General features: G+C 48.6%; 1 protein-coding gene across 2 annotated transcripts in view; it reads left to right on the top strand.

The window, feature by feature from the left end:
• The window catches only part of cux1a (cut-like homeobox 1a), a 98,533-nt gene that overhangs the window by 66,264 nt on the left and 6,578 nt on the right, over positions 1 to 25,691 (top strand). Inside the window, exons 9-22 of one of the 2 annotated variants that reach the window (XM_060056397.1) lie at positions 883 to 987; positions 2,630 to 2,818; positions 3,327 to 3,385; positions 4,865 to 4,913; positions 5,019 to 5,112; positions 6,799 to 7,605; positions 9,440 to 9,520; positions 12,540 to 12,641; positions 13,497 to 14,029; positions 14,247 to 14,645; positions 14,951 to 15,116; positions 17,615 to 17,902; positions 21,122 to 21,310; positions 24,461 to 24,752. In XM_060056397.1, coding sequence (XP_059912380.1) covers positions 883 to 987; positions 2,630 to 2,818; positions 3,327 to 3,385; positions 4,865 to 4,913; positions 5,019 to 5,112; positions 6,799 to 7,605; positions 9,440 to 9,520; positions 12,540 to 12,641; positions 13,497 to 14,029; positions 14,247 to 14,645; positions 14,951 to 15,116; positions 17,615 to 17,902; positions 21,122 to 21,310; positions 24,461 to 24,752 — 3,353 coding nt within the window. The remainder of the gene's footprint in view (positions 1 to 882; positions 988 to 2,629; positions 2,819 to 3,326; positions 3,386 to 4,864; positions 4,914 to 5,018; positions 5,113 to 6,798; positions 7,606 to 9,439; positions 9,521 to 12,539; positions 12,642 to 13,496; positions 14,030 to 14,246; positions 14,646 to 14,950; positions 15,117 to 17,614; positions 17,903 to 21,121; positions 21,311 to 24,460; positions 24,753 to 25,691) is intronic. The other variant, XM_060056398.1, reaches the window with a different exon arrangement.

Raw genomic sequence — 25,691 nt, 5'->3', positions numbered from 1 at the left:
TCTTTCTAATGCAACACATACAGAACGTCCCTTAAGGAGAGCGACAGGATGAGAGTAGTTAAAGTCACTCGTTCTTCCCCTACACAAGGGAGATGGCTGGCTTCATGAATTATGCTAAATAGTTTACATTTGATTAACATCATCACCACTGTAAAATCTATTGTTAACCTTATTATTTCTGACCTTCAGAAAAATGTTCTATCATCTCAAAGGTCACATTTTAATAATTGCATAAAGATACTATTTTTAAAGGTTGCTTTTATTAAACACCTCGGTCAGTTAATAAGACATTGCTTGGCACTGTAAATTGTCTATCATTTAAACATAGATGATGATGATTGTTTAATCATAATTAAACAATCATAAACAAAGTGTCAACAACAAACTAACAAATAATAATCATCATGTACTAACTGCAGCAGCAGACAAGAAAATAAAATATCATCAAGACAATTCATAAGTAAATATATAAAGTGATAATGGAATACAAAATTAAGCAACAATAAATGTAAATGACAATATATAACAGTGTTAAGCCCAAAGCGTGGCACAGATTTCGGTTGATATTTTGGAGCGCCATCCAAAACCGAAACACTATATACATAGTTTTAGTACTCACTTAGTATAAGACTCAAGTCTATTTCAGACGCCAAAAAAGTTCATCCTGGGCTTACACGTGCAGTAATTATAAGTACGACATTTATTCAAATACAGTACAGTGTAAAGAAAACGGATTGTATATGAGCTCAGGCTGGAAATCAATAAAAAGGTCCCAAAATAAAGAACCAAACCTGCTGTTCCATCGCCCTGTTCCATCCCTCCCTCCCTCCCTCCCTCCCTCCCTCCCTCCCTCCCTCCCTCCCTCCCTCCCTCCCTGGACAGAGAGCGGACGCTGCGGAGCGGGAGGCCGCCGCGCTACGGGACCAGCTGACGTCGGCCCACCAGTCCCTGCAGCTGGCCACGCAGGTCCAGAAGGCTCCGGATATGGTGCGTAGCCTCGGGCCTGGCCCCCCAGCCACAGCGCTGGACTCGTTTGGCTCCCAGAACCCAACTAGTTCTTCATGTCGGACAGAAAGAGGTTCTCTGCACATGTTTGGTATAAGACAGAGCCTCGAATGGGGGGGGGAATTGAGTCCTTCTGACCACGTTGTTCAGGGCTGTTATGTGTAGCGGTCCTTGTACACTAACTCTGTTGTTCCTTGCGATATGTTTTTCCCTCACATTAATAAAATGAGTACACATCCTCTCGCTGAACCGGAATCACAACATAAACTCACTACAAATTCCACGCCATTCTGAGAAAGGCCTCATTTATTTGAATGTCTCTGTTTGATACTTAGTTATCGGCCAGGAAAACCACCTCAAAAACAAGCGACTCCAAACCCGGGATGATTTAAAGTTTGCAAACCCACACTCAAAGTGGCACACCAGTATGTTTGAATCTTCAAAAAATCTTCTTTTTGGAAAATGTTGCATCCAGTCGTCCCAGCTTATGTAAATAGTTTGGCATGAAAATATCAAAAAGGAATGTGAATTCTCTAAAGACTCTAAAAAGTTAATTTAGTCTAACTTGATACATTAACTTGTATGTTCATGTAAACAGACTAGTATTAATTTGTTTGTACCTGACATGTTTCGACTACTTCCTGACGCTTCTGAAGAAGACTGCAGGAAATAGTCGAAACATGTCAGGTACAAACAAATGAATACTAGTCTGTTTGCATGAACATACAAGTTAATTCTCTAAAGAGTTTCACTAAACTGAATTTCCCCTTCGAGGCATCAAAACTCATTTTATGAAAAAGACAATATAGCTGAAAATCCACAGCATCTTGAGGATTGAGGTACTGGCTCTGTAGTACTACCTGGACTGATTGTATCATCCCCTTTAGGATACTAACTATACCGCTAGAGGAAGATTTCAGTTCAAAAAAGAATCCCAGATGTTCCACCTTCCTAGGTCTCGCAGACAAGATCATATTGCAGTGGGTTTGACTGCTAAACATACCTAGTTGTATCCTCAGCCTTTTACTGAGACTTCGACAGACGTCCACCATGAGCATCCACTGCTATGGCCTTGTTGACGTGAGAGAAGAAATACACGGGTTCTACAACCGTTCTTATCTAGATTGCATCAAGATCCAAAACGCTGCCCTTGATATGCACCCACACACTCAGGCTTCAGGTCGGCGCCGCACCCAATTTCCGAGAATGGGCGTTGTCCCAGTTTACGTTGCTTCGGATAATGTCACACATTAAATGTAAGAATAGAAATGCAAACGGCTAGGGATCCCAAAATAAGTAGGCACAGCGCGACGATGTTCCCGAGAAACGTGTGTGTGACTCCCCCCTCGCTTCATATTGATGGGGCAACAAGTGGCGGGTGACAGCGCCTCCAGGTTCTGTCTAGACCGGACCTTTTTTCCACCATCCATCTTCTACATTGAATTTTGACATGCATCACACCCAGATGTTTTTTTTTTTTAACGATATGGATAACAGAGAAAAACATCCAGATCCGCGCTCGCGATCTCACCGCCGCCTCGGACGGCCAATTCAAGACACTTGTTGTTCCGACCCACCACCGGAGGAAGCCCTTCTCACACTCACGCATGTCTCCGCCCCTCAGGAGCGGGCCCTGGAGGTGCTGTCGCGCTCCAACTTGGAGGTGGAGCTCAGCACCAAGGAGCGCCAGGTGCTGCAGCTGACGGAGGACGTGCAGACGCTGCACAGCAGCCTCGGTCGCGTCAGGGAGACCTCCGCCGAGCAGATCGGCCAGCTGAGGCGAGAGCTGGAGACCCGCAAGGCCGCGCTCAAGGTGGGTCGGGGCGGAGACCCGCAGACCAGCTGATGCGCTGCTGATGTGTGTGTTTTCATGTTGGGCCGAACTCTCTACAGGTTCAGCACGCGGGGAAACCCGGAGCATTAAATGATCTGAAACCCAGTCATGAAAAGCAACTTACAAATGATCAAATGTCCTCGAGAAAAGCTTTCATGCGAAATGAAAATCAGCGTTTGATTGGCTTACGCTCAGAATCTTACTCTACAACCTGAACGATAAGAGATGCATGTGAAATTCACTCCCGATGTATTTTGAATGTTTGTAAAAAAAAAAAATCTGTTCTTAACCACGTTCCTTGACCCCTCAACGCATCACCCCTGTGATGTTGTTGAGTATTTGCTGATCCGGGTCATTAATCAAGAAGAAGGAGCTGTTCTCTATAATGTCCTTGCCCATTAGTTTGTCGCTCCTTTATGTTCACATGAACCGAATGGCATTGCTTCAGCATTTGACGTGAACATTTTGTCTTTATCGTTCCACACAGCGACTGGAGGAGAAGCTTGGCGAACAAGCAGACTACGAGAACATCAAGAAAGACCTCCGGTAGATACCTAAACCTAAACCTACCTAACCCTAAAACAACCTATTTAAGAGGAAACATCATGTAAAACGTTACATAGTAGAGGATTGAGCCTGGTCCAAATCTCTACGTGTCCTCAAACTGCCCTCAATGGGTTAAATTCATGCTATTGCATGAGTCACATGTTTCTGGCTGTTTTGGGTTCCCAAGGTAACGGAAATCAAATATCCTTCCGTAGTGGAGATAGTGAAGTTTGAACAGCCATATAGCCCTGCCTCTTCATGGATTAAGAAAGGGTAAGCAGGCAAAAGGGCATCTTTAAATGTCGATATTGATTGGGGACCAGCTCTGACTTGGTGTTTGGTTCACCTTAGAGCTTTGTTGGAGGGTACTCTTTAAATGGTTGTTGTATTTGGTTCATACCATGCCAGGATGCCCTCGGGCAAATCATTGACCTAAGGATGTAATCCTTCTGCTGGATCAAGCTGAGGCCACAGACGATTGGCTAACCAGAGCACTGCTTATTTCAAGGTGGCACTTTAATTGGACGAGTTGAGTCTGCTGTTTGACCTCGGTTTTCTGTCGCTGTCGTTTAAAGTAGCTGTATGTACAAACTGGATATGAAGACAAACAGTGTTTTAGTTAGACTTTTTAACATTGTGATATGTTGGAGTAGTATTTCTGCTATTGATCATGAAATACCTTTTTTCTTTTGCTATAAATATATAATCTTTGTGCATTCTCTGTGTGTGTGTGCATTCCTGTGTGTGCGTGTGTTATCCCTGTGTGTGTGTGTGTGTTTGTTTTTTTGTGTGTATGTTTCTGTGTGTTTCCCTGTGTGTATGTGTTTTAATCATGTATTTAATATTGAAATGTACTCTTTGAAAAATGAGCATTCATTCTGATGAAGATGTTTTTGTAAAGCGACACCCATAGGGACATTTTGAGGGATTTAGATTTATATTCCTGAAATGACAACACTGGCCTCCTTTGTCTAGTGCAGGGTGTCGGGTTCGTCTTTTCCAGAGGGTATCAAAGCCGTCTTAATAAAGGTTGGCTGATGAGCTGCTGCTGCTTTGTTGCACTGCTAATGTTTCGGGACCACACTTGGATTATTTGTGCTAGATATATAATAGGCTTCACAAAAGAAAATGCCAGGGTCGTCTCTATTTCAGAGTGATATTCCCCCTGGTTACTGAATGCTGACATCATGACATCCTTTCAATTCTGCCGATGGACAAGAAATGTTTTTTTCATTTTTACGGGGAAATGTGTGAAGCTAGCATGTGGCTTTTTCGTCTTCTTCTGTCGTCTTTTGCTCGAGATCATTAGATTGTCACGTTGAAGTGAGTTAGCATCAAAGTGATGACCAGATAGATTGGCCCAATGTTTACTTTCTGATGAATGCCGTGTAATTGAGACAAGGTAGTGAGAACGGCTGAGATGCTGAAAAGCAACAAACTAATGACATTGGATGACGTTGTTTGCTTTGTTTCATGCAGTTCTCGCAAGTCCACCGAGTCTGGAACGTCAAACTGTTTGTCAGCTCAGGTATGGGCGGGCCACTCTTGAGCAATCCCTTGCATGTTTCCAGTCTGAAAGGGTTCCATGCCCTGCCATTTACAGTTGTAACCAGTGTGTTTCTCTTCTTCCCAGGACTTCAAGCCCATGGACATGTTATTACAGGAGAGGAGTCAATACGTAAAGATAGAGAAGTCCTCTCTGAACCACAACAATAGTGATTTGAGTGGTAAGCAGACGACCACCTTGCACTGCACTTAACGGATGGAAGAATTGTCAATAAAATAAAGCAATAAATGATCTAAAAACATAAATTAAACATATCATAGCAAAGAGGAGTGTATCAACTACACACCCACCAAATAACTGTAGTTATTACCCCAAATTCCCCAGGGGAAATAAACTCGACCCATTAAATGATCAACTTCATAACTTTAATTACATAATTTGAAGTCAATTACGGATATCGGATTTCTGTCTATAACTTTTAGACTTAAAACAAGATAATCTTGAAGGTCGAGTGGTTGAAAAGTGGAGACTGCCAGATTCAAGCATGATGCGTCCTGCCCTCCGGAAATACCCTTTTGGGAGGGGAGAAGAAAAAACAAGAAAGTCCTTCAACACAGAGCTCCTTGAGGCTGTGAGTCCACTGATTAGTCATCAGTGCCAGGCACCAACACACCCTGCTCCTCTTCACTCTGGAGCTCAGAGAGGCGCTAGCAGGGTACCAGTCTCACGCCAACCGCAGCGTGCCTCTGCCCTGGGATCAGGTCAGCCATACATCCGTTCGCCGACAGTCAGGGAAAATTTGAACCCAAAAGCCCAAAATTGTAATCTCATTCCGCAGCGCTCAGACGCGGGCACAGGCCCGATGCCAGGGACAATTGGAATGTCAGGTTGCGTAGGGATGAGCTGAGATGGTATCTGGGCTTGGCGGCGGGCACGCTGCCAGACGTTATTGAAGTTGCGGAGCGTTTTGGAGTTCTTTAGTTCCTACATCTGTGAACAGCATGCCTCCAGGGGCTCCAGACGGGAAGTCTGGCTGGCAGACAGGAAAGACTGCCAGCAAATTGCAGACAGAAGCAGAAGAGCTCTTGAGGGCAGGGGGGAGGCAAAATAGCACTAACTAGAGAGGAGAGAAGGAAAAAAAGGAGCATTCCCTGCTGTGTAGAGTTGGACTCTGAAAGATCAGGTTCACTGTATCAGATGGCGAGTAACGCAAACGATAGGAGGAAACAAGTGCTTTGGTGGCCGTTGTTTGGCACACTTCCACCAACTGGTGCTGTTGAACTGCTTAGAGCTGTGGATTATATGGACTCCTCCGGTGGGATGTCTGGAGGTCTTTGGTTTGAATAAAGAAGAACTCTATAGAGGGCCAAAGTGATTACTTAGTTCACTGGAGTAGGAACATCTTTTCAATCTTTAGAAAGACTTTAGATTCTTACAGAGAGTAGCCCAGCCTTCAGCCTCGCCATGTCACCGGTGACATGGCTGTCGGACCCCTGGATGCTCGCCAGGGGCCCGACAGCCATGTCACCGGTGACATGGCTGTCGGACCCCTGGATGCTCGCCAGGGGCCCAATGTGGGCTGGCGTCTTGGCCACTCTCTCACTTTCTCACTTCCTCGACAGCCTTGAAATAAGTGCTTTCTATCCGCTGTCTTTTTGTGCATGCACCAACGGTCAATCTTGTTTAAAGTCTTCAATGCCGCTCATAATAACAATGCATGTATTTTGTGTCGCACATTTCAAAAGATTCTTCTCTGAACATCAGACAAAATGACGTAGATCTAGCACTATAATAATATTACAGTGGATTTTCCCTTCCCGTACGAGACTCATATTTTCTGCGTATATATTTGCATGTGGCCTGCATTGTTGCCACACACCTTCCCATGACGCTTTGCTTCTCCCAGCTGCGTCAGGGCAGAGAGTGACGGAGGCGCTGCAGCATCTCCTCTCCAGCCCCATGATGAACCACCAGAGCCGCCAGGACTCCCCCCCTCCTCCCCCACCGTCCTCCCAGCTGCTCGTGCGCACCGGCGGCTCCTCCGCCAAGTCCTCCAGCGAGGAGCCCCACAGAGCCGCCAACGGCACCCACCGCTTCTCCCCGACGGGCGTGGGGATCGTCGGCGGCCAGGACTTCTTCAGCCCGTCCTCGGTGGCGTCGGTCGGCAGCGCGGCCTTCCCGCTCTCCGGGAAGATCGCCCTCAACTCCCTGCTCCACCGGCAGCTCATGCAGACCTTCTACTCCAAAGCGCTGCAGGACTCGGTGTCCTCCCCCGGCGGCGGCGGGCTGCTCTTCTCCCCCGCCGCCCACTACCAGCCCCCGCCGCCCGGGCCCCACCCCGCGGCGCAGGCCCACGGCCAGCCGCCGCCGCCGCCGCCAGCCTCCGCCACGGCCAGCCCCGACGCCAGCGGCCCGGTGCCGTCCCCCAGCCAGTCGGAGGGGGCCGGGAGCGCCTCGGAGGGCGAGGACATGGACACGGCGGAGATCGCGCGGCAGGTGAAGGAGCAGCTGATCAAGCACAACATCGGCCAGAGGATCTTCGGCCACTACGTGCTGGGCCTCTCGCAGGGCTCCGTCAGCGAGATCCTGGCCCGGCCCAAGCCCTGGAGCAAGCTCACCATCCGGGGCAAGGAGCCCTTCCACAAGATGAGGCAGTTCCTGGCCGACGAGCAGAACATCCTGGCCCTGCGCAGCATCCAGGGGCGGCAGCGAGGTGAGGGGGAGCGCTGACAGCGGATAGGTCCTGTTCTGCTCTGATCTGACGTTTGCTCCCTCATTAGCATACACGCAGGTTTTTGTTTCAGAAGATGAATGCTGCATGCTGCATGGGGCGGTTGGGGGCAGACCAATCAGATCACATTCACCAATCTCCATGACTTCCATTTCTTGTCATAATACCCAGAAGTGGGGCGGGGGGGCGGGGGGGATGACTAATTGAAGCTATGATCTATGATAGCCAAGTCCCGCAGACGGTTTGTCAGAAGAGAACAATGGTGCTTTGTGTATTCATACTTGCTTTGTCTACATATTTTTGGCTTTGCTATCATTTTCCGGTTTGAAACCGGATTGTAATCTATTGAAGAAACATCTCCCAGGGGTTAGCAGTGAACTGGCTTTGCTGACATAACATTTTGGATGAGCTGACGTTAGCTGTAGTCTCTGCCGTAGCCCTACATGTTCTGAGGAAATGATTGTTTTAAAGATGGCATGGGACGTGTGTTTGAAACGGCTCCCCTGTTGGTGGATAGCGACGGCGTCGATAACATTGTCCATGTACCGTGTTTCATTGAGAGTCCTGGTGCGGCGTGACGCGACAGCCAAAACACCGGGTCAGCACGCAGCAGTTAGAGGTTCTGATGCCAGGAAACGGCACGCGTCTCCGCTGCCTGCCGTCTGGCGTTCAGCCTCAACAGTCCACGGGATAAGGAGATGACATCTGAAGGACTGTGACGCAACAAGACCCAGACAGCTTGTTTTCATTACATTCACATGTGTTTAAGCTTTTGGCCAATTTTTTTTCCATTAACCAAAAACACATCGCTTTAGCAGTCAGAATCTTTCCCCAAATGTTTATTTTTGGGACAAGAATGTGAAACGTGAAGCAAACGGTAGGAAATTGAAATTAGTCTTGTTGGCAGCCTTGGTCCGGCGTGTAACATTGTTCGTAGCGTGCCCTTTTCAGTTTGACACGTTGATGAAAGCCTTCTGTAAGCCATGCTCCAGCAGAAAGAGTCTGCAGGGAGACAGGTACCACACCTGGTCTCGTTTAGAGGGTCAAATGATGGGAAGACATTTCTCAATTAGCCTTCAGTTTTGTTCAAACTATTTCTGTGGACCCCGCTGTGGGGGAATTTACTAAACATCAGGATGTGGAACTGTAGATTTCCTCTACAGGTGTACACTTTTGGGTACGACTGTACACGTTCTGTTCATTCATATACACCATGATCACCCGACATACTCTTCCTCTTCGTTAACATAGGGAACACGGATTCCATTTTGTCTTCGGTTTTGCTCTGTCGGTAAGAGGAATGTCTATGTTTAGTGTCACTTGTTGAATGAACCACTCGTGTGTTGATAGCATTGCGTTGTCAGATCATTATATTATGGTGAGCATGCGGTCGCGTCCATGCCGGCTCTGAGGTATCTCAGGGACTTCTCCCTGTGGGTGTTATATTGTAATACGTATCAGTTGCTCATGTTGTCGGTATTCCTGGAGTCACATCTTTTTCGAAATTATAACGCGAGCCGTCTTTTACGGTTTGCGGGTAGCAGGAGAAAAGCTCTCCGTTGTGACCGTGTGTCTTATCGACAGCGACCGATCACACGCTACAGCCGTCCCCTTGTTCTGGCGGTGTGTCCCCCCGGGCAGTGTGCACGTGTGGGCTGAGAGGCGTGCCGTAATCCATGAGCATCTCCCATCCATCCACCATCTAGTCAACCGGAACCCACCCCGCCACCCCCACCAGCCCCCGCACCACCACCACCACCACCACCACCCCCACCACCACCACCTGTCTCACGTGTCCGCACTTGTTTTCCAACAGAGCACCCAGGCCAGAACCTAAACCGAGTGTTTCAGGAGGTTCCCAAGCGGAGGACCGGCTCTGAGGGCTCCGCCAGGCCAGGTCTGTTCTCTGCCTTCCCTGTCCAACCTCGTGTGGTCACAGCTCCGCTCTGCTTTGTTGTTGTGGCGTCCCCTTTCACTGTGTTGGTCTCTGTCCCGGTACTGTGTAAAAGTCTGGCCGGGGGGGCCTCGTTGAAACGGTAGAAAGAGAAGTTGGAGTTGGTTGGTGTCGGCACTCATAGCAGACAGCTTGCAGGCTTAACATTGATTACAAGTGTTTGCCATGTTATGTGAGCAGAGTTATTTTGTACTCCAAATGGCATTCGCAATCTGTGGGCCACTTTCAAATGATGGCAGGACCTCAGATGTATAATTAAGAATTAACAAAGCCGTTTCATTTGCCCTGCAATCAACTTTGTTATACTTTTGGTCAACGTCCTCTGAAAGAATGCCTAATGTGTACCGACTCGAGGACATTATATTCAGTCGTTTCTGCCAGCCACGTGCACACCACATCACATAACGACTCCTAGCATTATAGACCAAAGTAAACCTTTCATTCAATGCAATTCTACGTCTGGGACTTGGGAGACATGCTTTATTAATGCTCCTCAAAATAACCACAAATCAAGAGAAATAAAAGAGCCGTCCACAATGCTCCTTGTTGGCACTTTTTGTTGAAATCCCCCTTTCTGGTTTCAAACCGTTGAAAGACCTTGAAGGAAAACGATTAGGTCATCATACCCATAGGCCAAGACACTATCAGTAAAGCAGCACTGCCTATAACGCACGACTACTTAGGAAGCACTCCCAGGACTTCTCATGATACGTGGCTACGGAGCAGGAGGGGGCTAACCCCAATTTGGCATCGGTCCCGTGCGCACTAGGAGACCACCAACCCGCCCTCCACTCCACCAGCCTTTGATCTGTGGTGGTCCAGAGAGGAAACCCTCAAGACCCTCTTCAAACGTCTCTGTCCTTCCTTGGCTGTTTGGTCTGTGGTTGTTTCCAGGTGCCCTTTGTTGCTCAACCAATCAGCGTTTGTTTGATACACTGGACTGCATGTATTGCAGGATGAATGATCAATGTGAAGGTACTCTCTCTGTGCTCTTACTCTCCCTGGCTCACCTTTGTCCTCTCTTCACCGACGGGCTAGGCTCTGTTACATCTGTAAGGAGAAGGCTTATCCTCATAACACCAGTGAAACAATGAAATCCGTCTGGGAAACAACAACGATATAAGCTCATGTTCCAATCCGTTTCCTGTAAGTGTGTGTGTGTGTGTGTGTGTGTGTGTGTGTGTGTGTGTGTGTGTGTGTGTGTGTGTGTGTGTGTGTGTGTGTGTGTGTGTGTGTGTGTGTGTGTGTGTGTGTGTGTGTGTGTGTGTGTGCGTACACACACACACACGTGCGTGCGTGCGTGCGTGGAAGGAAGTTGTTTAGCAGTGTCCTTGTTACGAATTGAATCTCTCACTTTCCCTCACTACTCTGCACTATAGCACACCTACTCGCTACTTCACCCTTGAAACAAAGTTACTGTATGTTGTTTACAGTAGGTCGTTTGATTTTAGCAGGGTGGTGTGTGTGTGTGTGTGTGTGTGTGTGTGTGTGTGTGTGTGTGTGTGTACGTGTGTATGTGTGTGTCTGTGTGCATGTGTGTATGTGTGTGTAAGCCTGTAAGGTCAAACTAGAATGGCCTGCTAGTACCAGCAGCAACCAACCACCTTCCATCAGGCATCTGGCCCCCCTTCCCGTTGGCAGGGTCATCCCCTTTTATTTTAGCCCATAAATTACTTCAAATGTATGCCCAGCTGCCCTCCCTTTCACTGCCCTCTCTCACTTGCTCTCTCGCCCCTTCTCTCCCCACCTCTTCTCTCTCTGCCTCCCCCTTTCTCTCTCTTTCACTCTTGCCCTCTTTCCCTCTCCATCTTTCTCCTCCTCTCTCCTACTCTCTCACTCTCCCTCCCACTCTCACTCTTCCTGGCGCCTTTTCTCTCTCCCTCTTGCGCGCTCTCTCCCTCCCTCTCCCTCTCTCTCTCTTTCTGTCACATACACACGCATAAACTATTAGCAAGCAGTGACCTTGCTTTAAAAGCGTCTGCACTCGCTGAGGACAAAACTAGATCCTTTTCAATCCACCTGCTTTGATTCTTAACCTTCAGCGATATCCAGTATTCAACTTGAACTTCAATCGTTTCTTCGCTTCTATGGCGGTTAAATGTCTGATCGTTTCTACCCAGTTGTCAATCGCCGATAAGCCAGACATCATATTTCAGCAATGCTGTCATGTCCTAAGCTAGTTTGGCAAGCAAGGCTGTTTTTGGCTGCAGTGCAACAAAAAAAATGCTGTAAAGAAGATCTGTCCACCTTATTACCGCTCATGCCAATCCCTCCTGCTTCCACCAGCATTTCCAACTGTCTGGCTTCCAGCTCCTCCAACAGGGCCTCACCTCTTCAGTGGACGCCGTCCAAATATTCCTCTTGCCCCTGCTGGGAGAACGCATGAAGGAGAGGGAAGCGAGAGGGAGAGAGACATGGAGAGCAGGATGGAGGGAGGGAGGGAGGGAGGGAGGGAGGGAGGGAGGGAGGGAGGTGGGGAAGCCGGGAAGCAGCTTGTTCTGTTTTGGGTTATTTTCCTCCTTGGCGTTCATGAGGAACATGTGTACAGTAGCTGTGTTAACAGGACCAGGCTGGGATGTAAACCGAGAGAGAGCCCCCCTGGGGATCCAGGAGAGCAGTAGCCAGAGAGATTGGCGGGGTTGGTTTGGGGGGGGGGGCTTGAGGTTGCAGTAACGCATGGTGGAATCCAAGCCTGCAGATCTCATTGTAATAGTTCCTTCAAAGTCGTGCATGTCCCCAACTCTACAAAAGTGTGGACAGTATATGTGTTCTTTCTTTTACAGAACATGTGTCTTTTATATATCTGAACCGCAGTGTTCCTTGTGTGGGGGTTTACATGGCTTGTGAAGCCTTATGGGGGTGTTCCAGTGAAGGCCTGCTCTCCAGGAAAGATGTAATGCAATGGGTTTGATGTGTGTGATTTGGTGTTGAGTACGTTGTGGCCTGCTGTGTTGGTCTGCAGGCAACATCACCACCCGCATCCGCACCCCCGAGACGGGCTCAGACGAAGCCATCAGGTCCATCCTAGAGCAGGCCAAGAGGGAGCTCCAGGTCCAGAAGTCTGGTGAGGGAGGTTTATAAGGCATGGGTATCACTTCTTCCATTGTTTATTCGCACCTTGACTTCAATGACGGTGATGAAACAAATTATAATGTGTTTTATTTCAAATTTGATGTCCAATGTGTGACCAGTTTTTTTTTATCACTATTCAATATTGTTATGTCTATGTATTGTAACTACGTCGACTGTTATCGCCATAGCTGTTTTTCGAAATCGTTCCCTATCACGGATATAGTGCACTATATAGGACTCGCCATTTTGTAGTGGTGTTCGAATTCTCAGTGGTTAATTTCATGCACTATATAATGCACTTAAAATACCCAAAATGTGAGTGTACATACTCCCGGATACCACAATGCAATCCGGTCATGTTTTTCCGGAGAAGAAGAAGCTGAAAAACCACGAAAACGAATCTCCGGATTTCGTTCAGAAATGTCAACAATTTATTTGGGAGTTAACATAGAAAATGTAACATTCAAAATTAATAAAAAAAACCTTGATCAAGGAAATGTAACATTCAACATCAATGCAACCTCCAGCTTTCCTCGTGAGTGCCCGGTTTGTTTACATGATGTGCACGCATCTGTCTGCGTCACACAAATACCCGGCGCATTTACTGACACAAATGACGTTTAGAAATGTTCAGCGTCGTGTCTTTTGTTCGTTCCCTATATAGTGCACTATATCATGAACACTATATAGGGGATAGTGAGTGAGTGAATAGAGAAACGGTTTCAAACACAGCTCATGATTATGAACGGTGTGTCACGTGGGTCTCTGCACAGGAAGGACCCGCACATCAGCGGGAAACATAGCAAGAGTCCCTGTCTCAATGTCCTCCTCTCGCCCCCCTCCCCAGCGGACTGCCTGCAGTCTCCCTCCCCCGGGGGCGGTGGCGCCGAGGGCTCCGACGACGCCATCACCGGCATCCTGGAGCAGGCGCGCCGGGAGATGGAGGCGCAGCACGCCGCGCTGGAGCCCCTCCTCAAGGCCTCGTCCAGCGACCTCTCCCTGCTCCCGCCCAAACTCTACCTGGGCGCCTCGGCGGGCCTCTCCCAGGCCGCCTTCTCCTCGCTCTCATACTCCTCGCTGAAGAGGGCCGCCGCGCTCAGGCCCGCCTCCTCCTCGCCCTCGCCCGCCGCGCCCTCCCCGGCCGCCATCTTGGACTTCCACCTGGGCGTCCCGGTGGTGAAGAGGGAGGCGGGGAGCGGCGCGGGCGGAGGCGGAGGCGGAGGAGGTGGCGAGGGGGCCGCGGAGGCCGACGGTCTGGCCGGCGGCAGGCCGGGAGCCGCGGCGCGGGGGTCCTGGCGGGATCACTGGTGGAGCAGCATGCACCCCCCCGGAGGGTGGGCCAAGACGGAGGAGCCCAGGGACCCGGAGGAGAGCAAGGAGGTAGGAGGATGATGGGGGGGGGGGGGATCTGTGTTCTGTGCTCTGGTCGCCTGTGTCGTTTGTGTCTTTCTCTCGCGCTCCCTCCTCCCTTCCCTTGAAACGGCGTGATGTCGACGACGATGAGCCGGTTAACTGTCACAGGCCGCTCGGGGTCATCCCTCGCTGACCCCTTGACCCCTGACCCCCCCCCCCCCCCGTCTCTCTGTCCCTCTGCCAGAGGCCGGCCCGTCCAGCCGGCCCCGCCCTCTCCTCCTCCTCCTCCTCCATGGACTACTGGAAGGAGTGGCCGCGGGCCGACTCACCGTACTCCCACGCCGGGCCCGAGGCCCCGGGCCCCCTGAGCCACGCCGACACGCCCCACGGCGCCCCGTCCCCGCTGGGCCTGGGGGCCAGCCTGGGCGCCCTGGGGCCCCTGCTGCCCTCCGGCGGCTCGGCCATGGCCACGGCGGCGGCGGCGGTGGCGGGGGCCAAGGCCCCGCGGCCGGCGGTGGCCCCCCTGAAGCCGGAGCAGTACGAGCTGTACATGTACCAGGACGTGGACACGCAGGACCTCACCCAGCAGGTCAAGGACAAGCTGGCCAAGAACGGCATCTGCCAGCGCGTCTTCGGGGAGAAGGTGTGTGTGTGTGTGTGTGTGACTCTGATGCCACGGATGACTGAGATCACATTCAAATGAGCCCTTTTTAAATTATAATAATTGAATATGTATAGTTACATAATGTATAGTAATACAAAGTAATATCATTTTAACATGTAAGTGTAATGTGTGGCAGTGTGAGCCCTTTTAAACGGGGTGCTAGCCTCCATATCCACGTGGCGCCTGTGGTCGGGAGTGTCTGTGGAGCCACGCCTCCTTCAGATGACCTCGCTCTCAACCTGTGGTCCAGCATTGTGACTGTCGTAACTCGCTCTCCTGTCTAGGTGCTGGGGCTGTCCCAGGGCAGCGTGAGTGACATGCTGTCGCGTCCCAAGCCCTGGGCCAAGCTGACCCAGAAGGGCCGGGAGCCCTTCATACGGATGCAGCTGTGGCTCAACGGCGAGCTGGCACAGAACGTCCTGCCCCTGCAGGGCCTGGCCGTTACATTGGGTACGTGGACCCCGTCAGTCCCCCGGGCTGGGTGGAGAGCAGGCCCACTGGTGCACTGACCGCTCTGCAGGCAGGAATGTGTAGATGTGCAGCCTTTTATCGCTGAATAGCCAATATGGACCACGGTTCATCCACGGGTAGACTTATATGGATATGCTTCAGTTGGAACGACTCCCAGTAGAATAAACATACCTGGGTGGCATAGATTCATACTGTCCTTCTCGCACATACTCATTTCCGCACACTCTCACACACACACAAACTCAAAATCAATCCTCAGCTTAGAATAGATGCTGATAAAAAAGGCTGTGAATAAGCTTCAGCTTACAGCAGGAATGTTTTTTGTGTCCTTCACGTGAGGTCTGGTGTGAATCTAAGGTTGACTGAACTGATGCTAAAACGTCCTAAAAGGAGTCCATGTATTTATGCAAACGCTTTCATCAGTCCCCTTTACGCACTTATTACAGAACTTCAACATAAAAGCACATGGGCTCACCACCCCTGACTGCAATAAGGGTTACCCAAGACACACACGCGTGAACACATGTGCGCGGAACAACACACGCACACAGACACACTTAAACACACACGCAGACCAACACACGCATGCGGACCCACACACGCGCACACACAAAGCTAAACACACCCGCGCGCGCACTCACACACACACTCGTTAACACATGAGTGCGCACCAACAAACACGCACACACATACTTATACACACACGCGCACATACTCACACACACACACACACGTAAACACATGTGTGCGCACCCACAAGCACACACACACACTTTCTGGTTAGACACACACGCGTAAACCCATGTGTACGCACCCATACACACGCACACACATACTTATACACACGCGTGCACACACCGACTCTTACACACACACATGCACGTACACACATAAACACATACAAATAAACACACACATGTGCACACATATAGACACACATACACACACACCCACATATAGAGACACACACACACCCACACATATAGACGCACACACACACATAGACACACACACATCACATAAGACACACTTTCTGCATACACACACACACACACACGTAAACACATGTGTGCGCACCCATAAACACGCACACACATATTTATACATACACGTGCACACACACACACACACACACCCTTATACACCCACACACATGCACGTACACACATATACACACATACACATAAACACACACATGCGCACACATATAAACACACACACACACACACACACACATATATAGATATACACACATCACACAAGACACATTGGAGCCGATTGAGCCGCAGACGAGTTAATTGGCCTTGGTCTAATTAAAGGGATGTGGGTCAGGCTGGTAGCGGGAGCACACTGCGTCGCCCCGGAGACAGGAACACTCGCAGGCCGGATCCACTGCACTCGCATGCACTTAGTATGTTCTTTGCTTTGGCGATGGCTTTGAAGGACACACAACTCATGGTTTGGTATCGAAGGTAGCCCCCGCCGCCAGTTTTTAGAACATAAGACAACTCACACACTCCCTCATGGAAACATGGCCGCCTTTGGTGTGGTTACCAGGCAGACAAATTACAAGAACAGGAGGATGAGTCACTAGCATGCATTAAATCTCAGGGTAGAAGTTCTCACACACACTCACACACACACACACACACACATGGGCGTCTGCCTTTGAATTTCAGTTGGCAATTAAGGAGCCATGGGTAAGAGCAAAATAAAATGTCATCTTTGATATTCTTTCATGGTCTCTTTATCCCCTAATGTCACCACAGATGTTTATGATCAGAATAAATTGGATGTGATGTATACATGGATTATATGACCTACATACTAAGACAAACACAGAGTCACACAGGCCAACCCACTCTGCTTCAGTCCTCCCAGCCTGGGCCTCCTTGGTAATTACTAGTGATGGCTCCCCTTGAACGGAGCTCACGGAACACACAAAATACACATACTGGTAGAGGTCTACGAGTACACATACAGGTAGCGGTCTACGAGTACAGATACAGGTAGAGGCCTACGAGTACACATACAGGTAGAAGTCTACGAGTACACATACAGGTAGCAGTCTACGAGTACAGATACAGGTAGAGGCCTACGAGTACACATACAGGTAGAAGTCTACGAGTACACATACAGGTAGCGGTCTACGAGTACACATACAGGTAGAAGTCTACGAGTACACATACAGGTAGCGGTCTACGAGTACATATACAGGTAGAGGTCTACGAGTACACATACAGGTAGCGGTCTACGAGTACAGATACAGGTAGAGGTCTACCAGTACACATAGTCTGTTCTGGCCTGTTTCTTCAATGTTGTATCGCTCATTGTTCATTGAACTCTTAATCTCTTAACAACTCTTAAGTCAGCTGTACACTGTTCCTCCCTGTGTTGCACTTGGATTGCACCCACTGTCGCCCCCCTGGGATTGGACCCAGGTTGAGCCTTGAACCTCCTTCTTTCCCGTGTCCCAGAGAGCACCCCCAGGACGTCGGCCAGCTGCAGCCCGGCCCAGTCCCCCCTGAGCTCCGTGGAGGACTCGGTGAGGAGCCTGGGGGAGCCCGCCCCGGGGCTGGCTGCGTGCGACGGCGCCCCGCAGGAGGCCAGCGAGGCAGGGGAGGAGCGGTGTCCCGGCAGCCCCCCGCCTATGCCCGGCCTGGCCTCGGGCCTCAGCGTCCAGGAAATGGTGGCCATGTCCACGGAGCTCGACACCTACGCCATCACCAAGAAGGTCAAGGAGGTGCTGACGGACAACAACTTGGGTTAGTACCCTGCCGACCCAGGGTGGGAGGGAGGGGGTAAGACAAAGGAGTGGTCCTGCCAGATGGGCGGCGAGCTGGGAGCAGATTGGCTCAGGGGGGCTCTGAGGTTCTCACGTTCACCTCGGACACTGATTTGCAACTATTAGCAAGAAACGATCGAGGACCCAAAATAAGTAGAGCCCCACCTCGCAGCTGTCTCAGGGGATTACTTTGTAATAAATAACTAGCAACTTAGAAGTTACTTTTTGGTGATAAAAAAGATCACTGTGCTTTAAACACTTTGATGCGTCAGTAATCCTTTCTTTGGTTGAGCCAAACCCCCATTAGCCTTGTGGAGACCATCCTGATGAGGTTCTGCCTCTCTCTGCAATCTGGCCTCCAGCCTCTCCCACAATGTTAAAGGGACACTGTTTAATATTTTAAGTAATTTATTACCTCAAATCAACGTATTCATTCATAAACAAGTCCTCATTGGTGTAAAATTATCTCTGCCAAAAATCTCACTTATCCTCCTGAGCGAAGAATAATTAATATGTAGTTAAATAGGCCGGGTAAGCTTCATGGAGGCTTCCATGTTCTTCCGGTCTATGAACGGCCGAGAGGGACAAAAAGCACTACGTGGTACAGGAAATGCAAACACGTTTTCACTCTGAGCCAGCTTGAATGATGACTGAAATAATTCACTATCTTGCTCGAGGAGTAATTACTCATACATCATTAGCTTACACTAATGATTCAATGCAGTTTGAAATTTGTTTGAAATAACGAACCTCATCATCACTCGAATGACTCAATGAGATAGTATTGGATGTCATGACACAGCTTCTTGGCACATACTGCCCACCGTAGTTTTTGAACAAGCGAGCACTATTAGTTTGAATGCAATATACAATTGTACCACTAGATGGGAGTAATTTTTACACAGTGTCCCTTTAAGTGGATCCCTCAATTAAGGACCAATCGGTGGTAGTGGGAGGGAGGCTTACCTCTTGAGGGACGCAACAAGAGGAGCAGTCCGCAGAGGTTTAAGTACAATGGCGGGGCGCAGTAAGTAAAGTGTATATATCGACAGCAATCTAAAGACATTTGATTATAAATAGACAGAATAACGATGTGAAAAGATGAACTGAAATTTGCACAGCAGGCATGTTTTTTGTTTTGCTTTACTTCTAACCAGATTCGGCAAAAGTATAGAGAGACAGAAAGACCCTTCGTTCTTTAATCTGATTGGGTGTTTTTTTTTTAACAATGTAAGGCTGCACCAGTATGTGGACATCAATCCTACCCAGCCAAGGCCAGACTCAAATACAAACTAGAACTTCAGGATGGTCTCACAAGGCCCCATCTATGAGACTGTGTAATGCACAGCTGATCTACTCTCAATCACAGCAGCCAACACTATTACCTCCATCAGCTCTTAAATTGTGTTTCCATCATGAAAGGTGAGGATCCCAACTATTATAATGAGACATGTGTGTTAGTGTTAGTACTAGGTGCAGGTAAAGGAGGGTTTTGAATGATCCCACGCACATTCCAAACCTGCATACTCCTACTTTATCACCGTTAGAATAAGAATACAAACAACTGTTATCTTGGTTAGAATTCTTGCTCAGAAAGTACGAAGATGGCGGCTTGGATTGTGCTTTTGGAACTTCAGATCACATCCTTTGAAAAAATAGGGTCGGCCTTAGCAATTAGGTAATAGCAAGAAGGTAAGCCACGTTGAGGCCATTCACTGGTAACAACTCTACAATCAGATTCAGGTTGGTAATAGGTTGTAAAGGGATTATTTTCTCCCACCTCTCACTTCCTTTTCACTCACTTTCTGTTAGTGGACTCACTAAAAGACACCCCTATAGGCTCTGCATTTGTAATGTGTATTTGACTTGACAATCCACTGTAGACCGCAGACATGACCATATAACTACGGCCTCGTGATGATGAGTGATGGGTCATCTAGACGTGGTCATTTAGTACGTGGCCGTCCAGGGGCGCTCCCCTCTGCTCAGGGCCGGCAACAGGCTATATGCAGTCGGCCTTCCATCCAGCCCTCCACCACAACAATGGGAGCCATTAGCATGTTAGCAGTGTCGGCACTTCACCCCTCTGCCTGATTTATGACTCTGCCCCATATCTAATGACGCACGCGGTCTAAAATCAGATTGCCGCTCGAGGTCATCGTGGGGTGGCCAAATTATTTCGGAAAATGATTTCATGTTATAAGTAGAATAGGACAAAGGTTTTCCCCTGTGAAATATCTCTTGTCCCTGAATCGTTTCCGTACAATAGATCCTTAAAGACTAATCGTCCGCTCTGCGATAACAAGTGTGTACTTTGATTAATGGCGTTCAGTGCACAGTAATTACATTTCACCTGTGCGTGTGTCAATGTTTAATAATTGGAAGTCGGTTTACAGAAAGCACAGAGAAGCTCTGCTCTGCAGTGAATACGTGTTAATGCGTGCTGGACAGTGTGTGTGTTCTGTTTTTGATACAAAAGGCATTCCGGCACCTTCTCTAACGGCCTCTCGTTTCTTTATGTATTCCCTTCTCTCTTTTTCTCTCTCTCTCTATCTCTGTCTCTCCCCCTCCCACAATCCCTGGTACACACTACAAACCACCCAGAGGGTACGTGTTCACACCTGATGTCACTCACCTGCAAGCTTTGACTAACAATTGCTGTACCGCTGTCTTCCATATGCCTCCGTAGCAGCTAAAGCAATACTACCCAGCCTTACTACGCCACCATAGAGACGCACGCACACACACACACACGCACACCTTTTGACACGCAATTTCTTTTTTATACGCCTACCCTGTGGCAGAGACAAAGAACAATAGCTTTCAGTAGTTACTTCAAGGGAGCTTGTGATATGAATTCTCTCTCTCTCTCTCTCTCTCTCTCTCTCTCTCTCTCTCTCCTTCTTTTCTCTCTCTCTCTCTCTCTCTCTCTCTCCCCCGTCTCTCTCTCTCCCACCCTCTCGCTCCGCCTCATTCTCTTTCTCTGATTCCGGTAATGGTTGCACCAAAACACAAAACCGTTAGCTGTCAAACCAGATGTACTCTTCTTTTATCCTTCATGCTCAACATTGCTCTTTTCCCCTCCCTCACTCCCTCCATGCCTCCCTTCCTCTCTCTCCCTCCCTTCCTCTTTCTCTCCCGCCCTCCCTCTCCCCCCCTCCCTCTCTGCCTCCCTCCCCCCCACCCCTCCCTCCTACAGGCCAGCGTCTGTTTGGGGAGAGCATCCTGGGTCTTACCCAGGGCTCTGTGTCCGACCTGCTGGCCCGGCCCAAGCCCTGGCACAAGCTGAGCCTGAAGGGCCGCGAGCCCTTCGTCCGCATGCAGCTGTGGCTCAACGACCCGCACAGCGTGGACAAGCTGATGGACATGAAGCGCCTGGAGAAGAAAGGTGAGGCCTGCTGCCGGTAGGGGCAGAGCGTCACCTGGGTCTGGGTTTTGTGGAGCTGTGTGATGTTGTGGTTGTTTTCCTTTCCCTTTTGTGTGTTGTATACAAAGTGAGGCATTTTGACCCAAAGGCAAGATCCGATGCATGTATGTGCTTTTATTTTCATTCAAACAGGGAGTCTCTCTGAGATTAGAAAGTCTTCCAACAGGGGGAGCTGTGTCCATTTAAAAAGAAAAGAAGGAAAATCCAATATGCATCCACAAAGCAGCAGAAATATATGAATAAATAAATGCCAACATGTACTTACAAATAAACACAAACAATGTCATTCATACACCGTAATTGCACATGCAATCATTTAAATAAAATATAAATAAAAATGTTGTTTTGAAAGGCACACTGAAGGCATGTTGGGTAATTCATCTATGTAGTGGGACAAATAGTGGTATCAACTTTAAAACTGCAGTTCTAGATTTTCAAAACAAAATAAATGAGGAAGCTTCGAAACATCCATACTGGTTTGTAAATTCCTAGCTTGAAGTCCCAGTCTCCCCGGATTATTAATCCTTCCTGTTCCTTTTTCTAATGTAGTCCAACTCCAGTGGATTGCGATCCAACCCTAATTAGCACTCCTGGAAACGACCCCAAAATACATTGCGGCACGCCTGTGCACCACAGTGCATACAAAGGCGCCGTACGTACCTGACGACTGTTCCTCACTCTAAGACAGGGCTGCCTGACGCCCTCAACAGAGCCTTACAGTCTGATCCCAGAGGACCCCCACCTCCAGACCGCCTCCCTTGTAGCTGCTCAGGCTCTGTTCCACGTGAGTGGGGATCCCCGGCACCGGCAGGTTTACCGTCCCCGGGGCCGTTAACCCTGCCGGTGATGTGGCCCCTCTGGTCGCCGCCCGGGGGCCTCAGAACGGCGTGCCGTCAGCGCCCGTTAGCCCGTTTTTTCCTAAGATGTGCTGATTTGTGTTAGTCTGTGCTGGGGCTGGAGCGTGGGATAGCGAGTCGGGGCCGTCCCAGCGGGGCTGGGGTTATTCGCACCGCGGCAAAACGGGGAGCCTACGGGGTGTGACACGGACCAAAGTGCTCCGAGCCTCACAGGGAAGGAGAGCCAGGGGGGAGAGAGAGACACAATACGGTGTCCTTTACCGTGGTCCACACGCGGCCGTCATCCTGATAACGTTAATTAAGTATCGAATAGTAACTCTCAATCCCACAGACTGAATGACATTTTTAAATATATAATATATAAATAAATATATAATAATTATATATGTATATATTTTAAAAATAACCCCTTTTTTATTCTAGTTTTTGTTTTAAAAAAAGCTTTTTCAAAATAAAGCACATATTTTGAGAGCCTCTACCCCAATTTCGTTGCACTGTGTGCAATGACAATAAAGAGATTCTGATTCTGATTCTGAACAGTGATAAAGGATACAAAACTAACAGCGTTTCAATTCAAACACTGTGATGAAACCGAGAGAGAGGAAGATGGAGAGAGAGCGAGAGAACAAGAGCGGGGGAGAGAGAGAACTGCTCTCTTTCCTCCTATAATAGCCCAGATATGTCCATGGGCGTCCCAGTCAAACCCTGACTTGCCATGTGCCCCAAGTGAAACTTGGGTTCGAAGGGGTTGTGTGTGTGTGTGTGTGTGTGTGTGTGTGTGTGTGTGTGTGTGTGTGTGTGTGTGTGTGTGTGTGTGTGTGTGTGTGTGTGTGTGTGTGTGTGTGTGTGTGTGTGTGTTGGTTATATGTATCTATGTATTTATGTGTGTGTGTGTATTTATGTTAATGTGTGTGTGTGTATTTATGTTTGTGTGTGTGTGTGTGTGTGTGTGTGTGTGTTTGTGTGTGTGTGTGTTTATGGGTGTGTGTGTTCCTGTTTTTGCGTTTGCGTGTGTGTGTGTGTTTATGGGTGTGTGTGTTCCTGTTTTTGCGTTTGCGTGTGTGTGTGTGTTTATGGGTGTGTGTGTTCCTGTTTTTGCGTTTGCGTGTGTGTGTGTGTTTATGGGTGTGTGTGTTTCTGTGTTTGCGTGTGCGTGTGTGTGTGTGTACCAGACGAGGGGTGCATGTGTTTCCAGTACCCTGTCCAGATGGATATGGATGCCAAATATCAGCGCTCTCATCAGACGTGACAGCACCCATCCTCTCCGGGGCCCGCTTATTTAAAGTCCACTGCACCCATCACGCCTATTCACACCCCCTCTAACTCCCTCCCTCCCTCCCCACTCCCTCCCCCTCACTTAACTCTGTGACTCTCCCTCAAAGCGCCTCAATTTGATTGTAAAAGTGACATTATAACATCTAGAACGAATAGGCCTTGGGCTTTTGTACTGCTAGTTATACATATGAGCAATGTAGTGTGTTATAAAAGGCTCCTTATACACAACCTTCCATTGTAAGATAGGACTTATACTTTATATTCATCAATGTTTTAGGACTATTGAATGAATGTCTTGCAAACCGTTGCAAGATGATGTCAACCACGACCTGGCTGGGCTTGTGGAATGGTTATTTGTGCCAGGAATAGAAAAACTGCTAATACTTTAAAAATGTTGTGCTTACTCAACTACCTAAAGTTGATGAGGTAGAAAGAAGAGGGAGTATTGTTAATCTGTTTGTCAAGACTGCCCTCTGGTGGAGAGATCCACTTAGCGCAACATCGCCGCACACCACGACATATGACGGTGTTACGGCGATAACTCAGTGTCTCACTTTACTGTTCCACATAGGTTCTAAGTACGGTGAAGTTAACACCTGTTATAGCAACAAAAAAATACGTTGTTTGTTAACCAGCAGGCATGGATGCTTACATTCATAGCACAGATATGAATGGCGTTCTTCTTAACAGCACATTTTTTAAAACTAAATCTTGAACCTGAATAAATGTTAGATATTAGTGACCCTTTTTACACCATTATTTAAATGATTGAACATATGTCCATCAGGTCACTTCTGGTCCATTGTATCTGAAGGTAGACAGAGGCAGAGGGTTGCTGTGCTCTCAGGGGCTGCATGCTGTCAGCTAGTGCAACCACGCCACCCCGCGGAGGGAGGTGGATCCACCGCCAGTAGTCTGACCCAATCACCATTCACCGGTGAACGCCGACCGTAACGGTCCCCTGTGCTCCTCCCCTCAGCCTACCTGAAGCGACGGCACAGCCTGGCGACCGAGGGCCACGGCAGCGCCGGGGAGCTGGGCTTTTCCCTGGGGGACTACAGCCCCCAGCCCCACCCCCACCAGCAGCAGCAGCAGCAGCCTCCGGGGGGACACCTCAAGAAGCCCCGTGTGGTGCTGGCCCCCGAGGAGAAGGAGGCCCTGAAGAGGGCCTACCAGGAGAAGCCCTACCCGTCCCCCAAGACCATCGAGGAGCTGGCCTCGCAGCTGCACCTCAAGACCAGCACCGTCATCAACTGGTTCCACAACTACAGGTAGAAGGCCCTCTCTCTGCGCGGCGGGGCCTGGGGCGCCTCTGCTTGTTCCTGGGTGATGAGAGGGCGTTCCCCCTGGCTCTGTGTGGGGCCGGGGTTCGGGGGTGTCCTCACTGTGGCCTGTGACCCCCGTGGAGACTCACGGGGGTTAAGGGCTGTGCTATGTCTAATTGGATGCCAAAAATATTTCCTGTATTTTTAAACAGAATGTCCCGCGTAGATGTGGAAAGGTTTCCTCGTGATCAAAAAAAGACAATCATTTTTTATTTATTTTATTGTTAAAGGCACCCAGTGCAACTTTCGAGGCTTAAAAATAAACATTCAATTTCTAGTCTTTTTTACGCGTAGTAAGTTTCAATAACTCCATACCATTACATACCGACATTTAAGCAGCAAAGATGAGACGTCGTTGTGTGGTGAGAACTGATACAAAATCGATAACAACAACAATGCCGCCATTTTCTTTATTTTTTGTAACCTACAATAAATAAAGCAGGCTTCCAGTCAATGGAAAAATGGCTTCTCCCCACCGGCGATTGTTGTTGTTTACGATTTTCTATCAGTTCTCACCACACAACGACGTCTCATCTTGGCTCCTTGAATGTCGATATGTAATGGTATGGAGTTATTGAAACTTACTACGTGTAAAAAAGACTAGAAATTGAATGTTTATTTTTCATTGAATGTTTACATAAAGTTGCACTGGGTGCCTTTAAAGACATTTTTATATTAAAATTATATATATTATGCAGAATCATAATCATAAAGAATCATAGGAGATAGATCTTAAAGAGGAGTGAGAAACAGCTATTGCAATTCACAACCAATGTGTGAACTGTGACCACAACCTTTTGGTTAACAATTCAGACAAATGTGTTTAATATTCTTGCGTTTCTATCAGAGGTACATGTCCACACCATCTTTCTTAGCCAGACCATT

Source organism: Gadus macrocephalus, chromosome 7 (genome assembly GCF_031168955.1).
Source record: "Gadus macrocephalus chromosome 7, ASM3116895v1".
Taxonomy (NCBI): Eukaryota; Metazoa; Chordata; class Actinopteri; order Gadiformes; family Gadidae; genus Gadus; species Gadus macrocephalus.
Note: the sequence above shows the minus strand (reverse complement) of the source record. Positions and strands in the feature narration are given on the sequence as shown.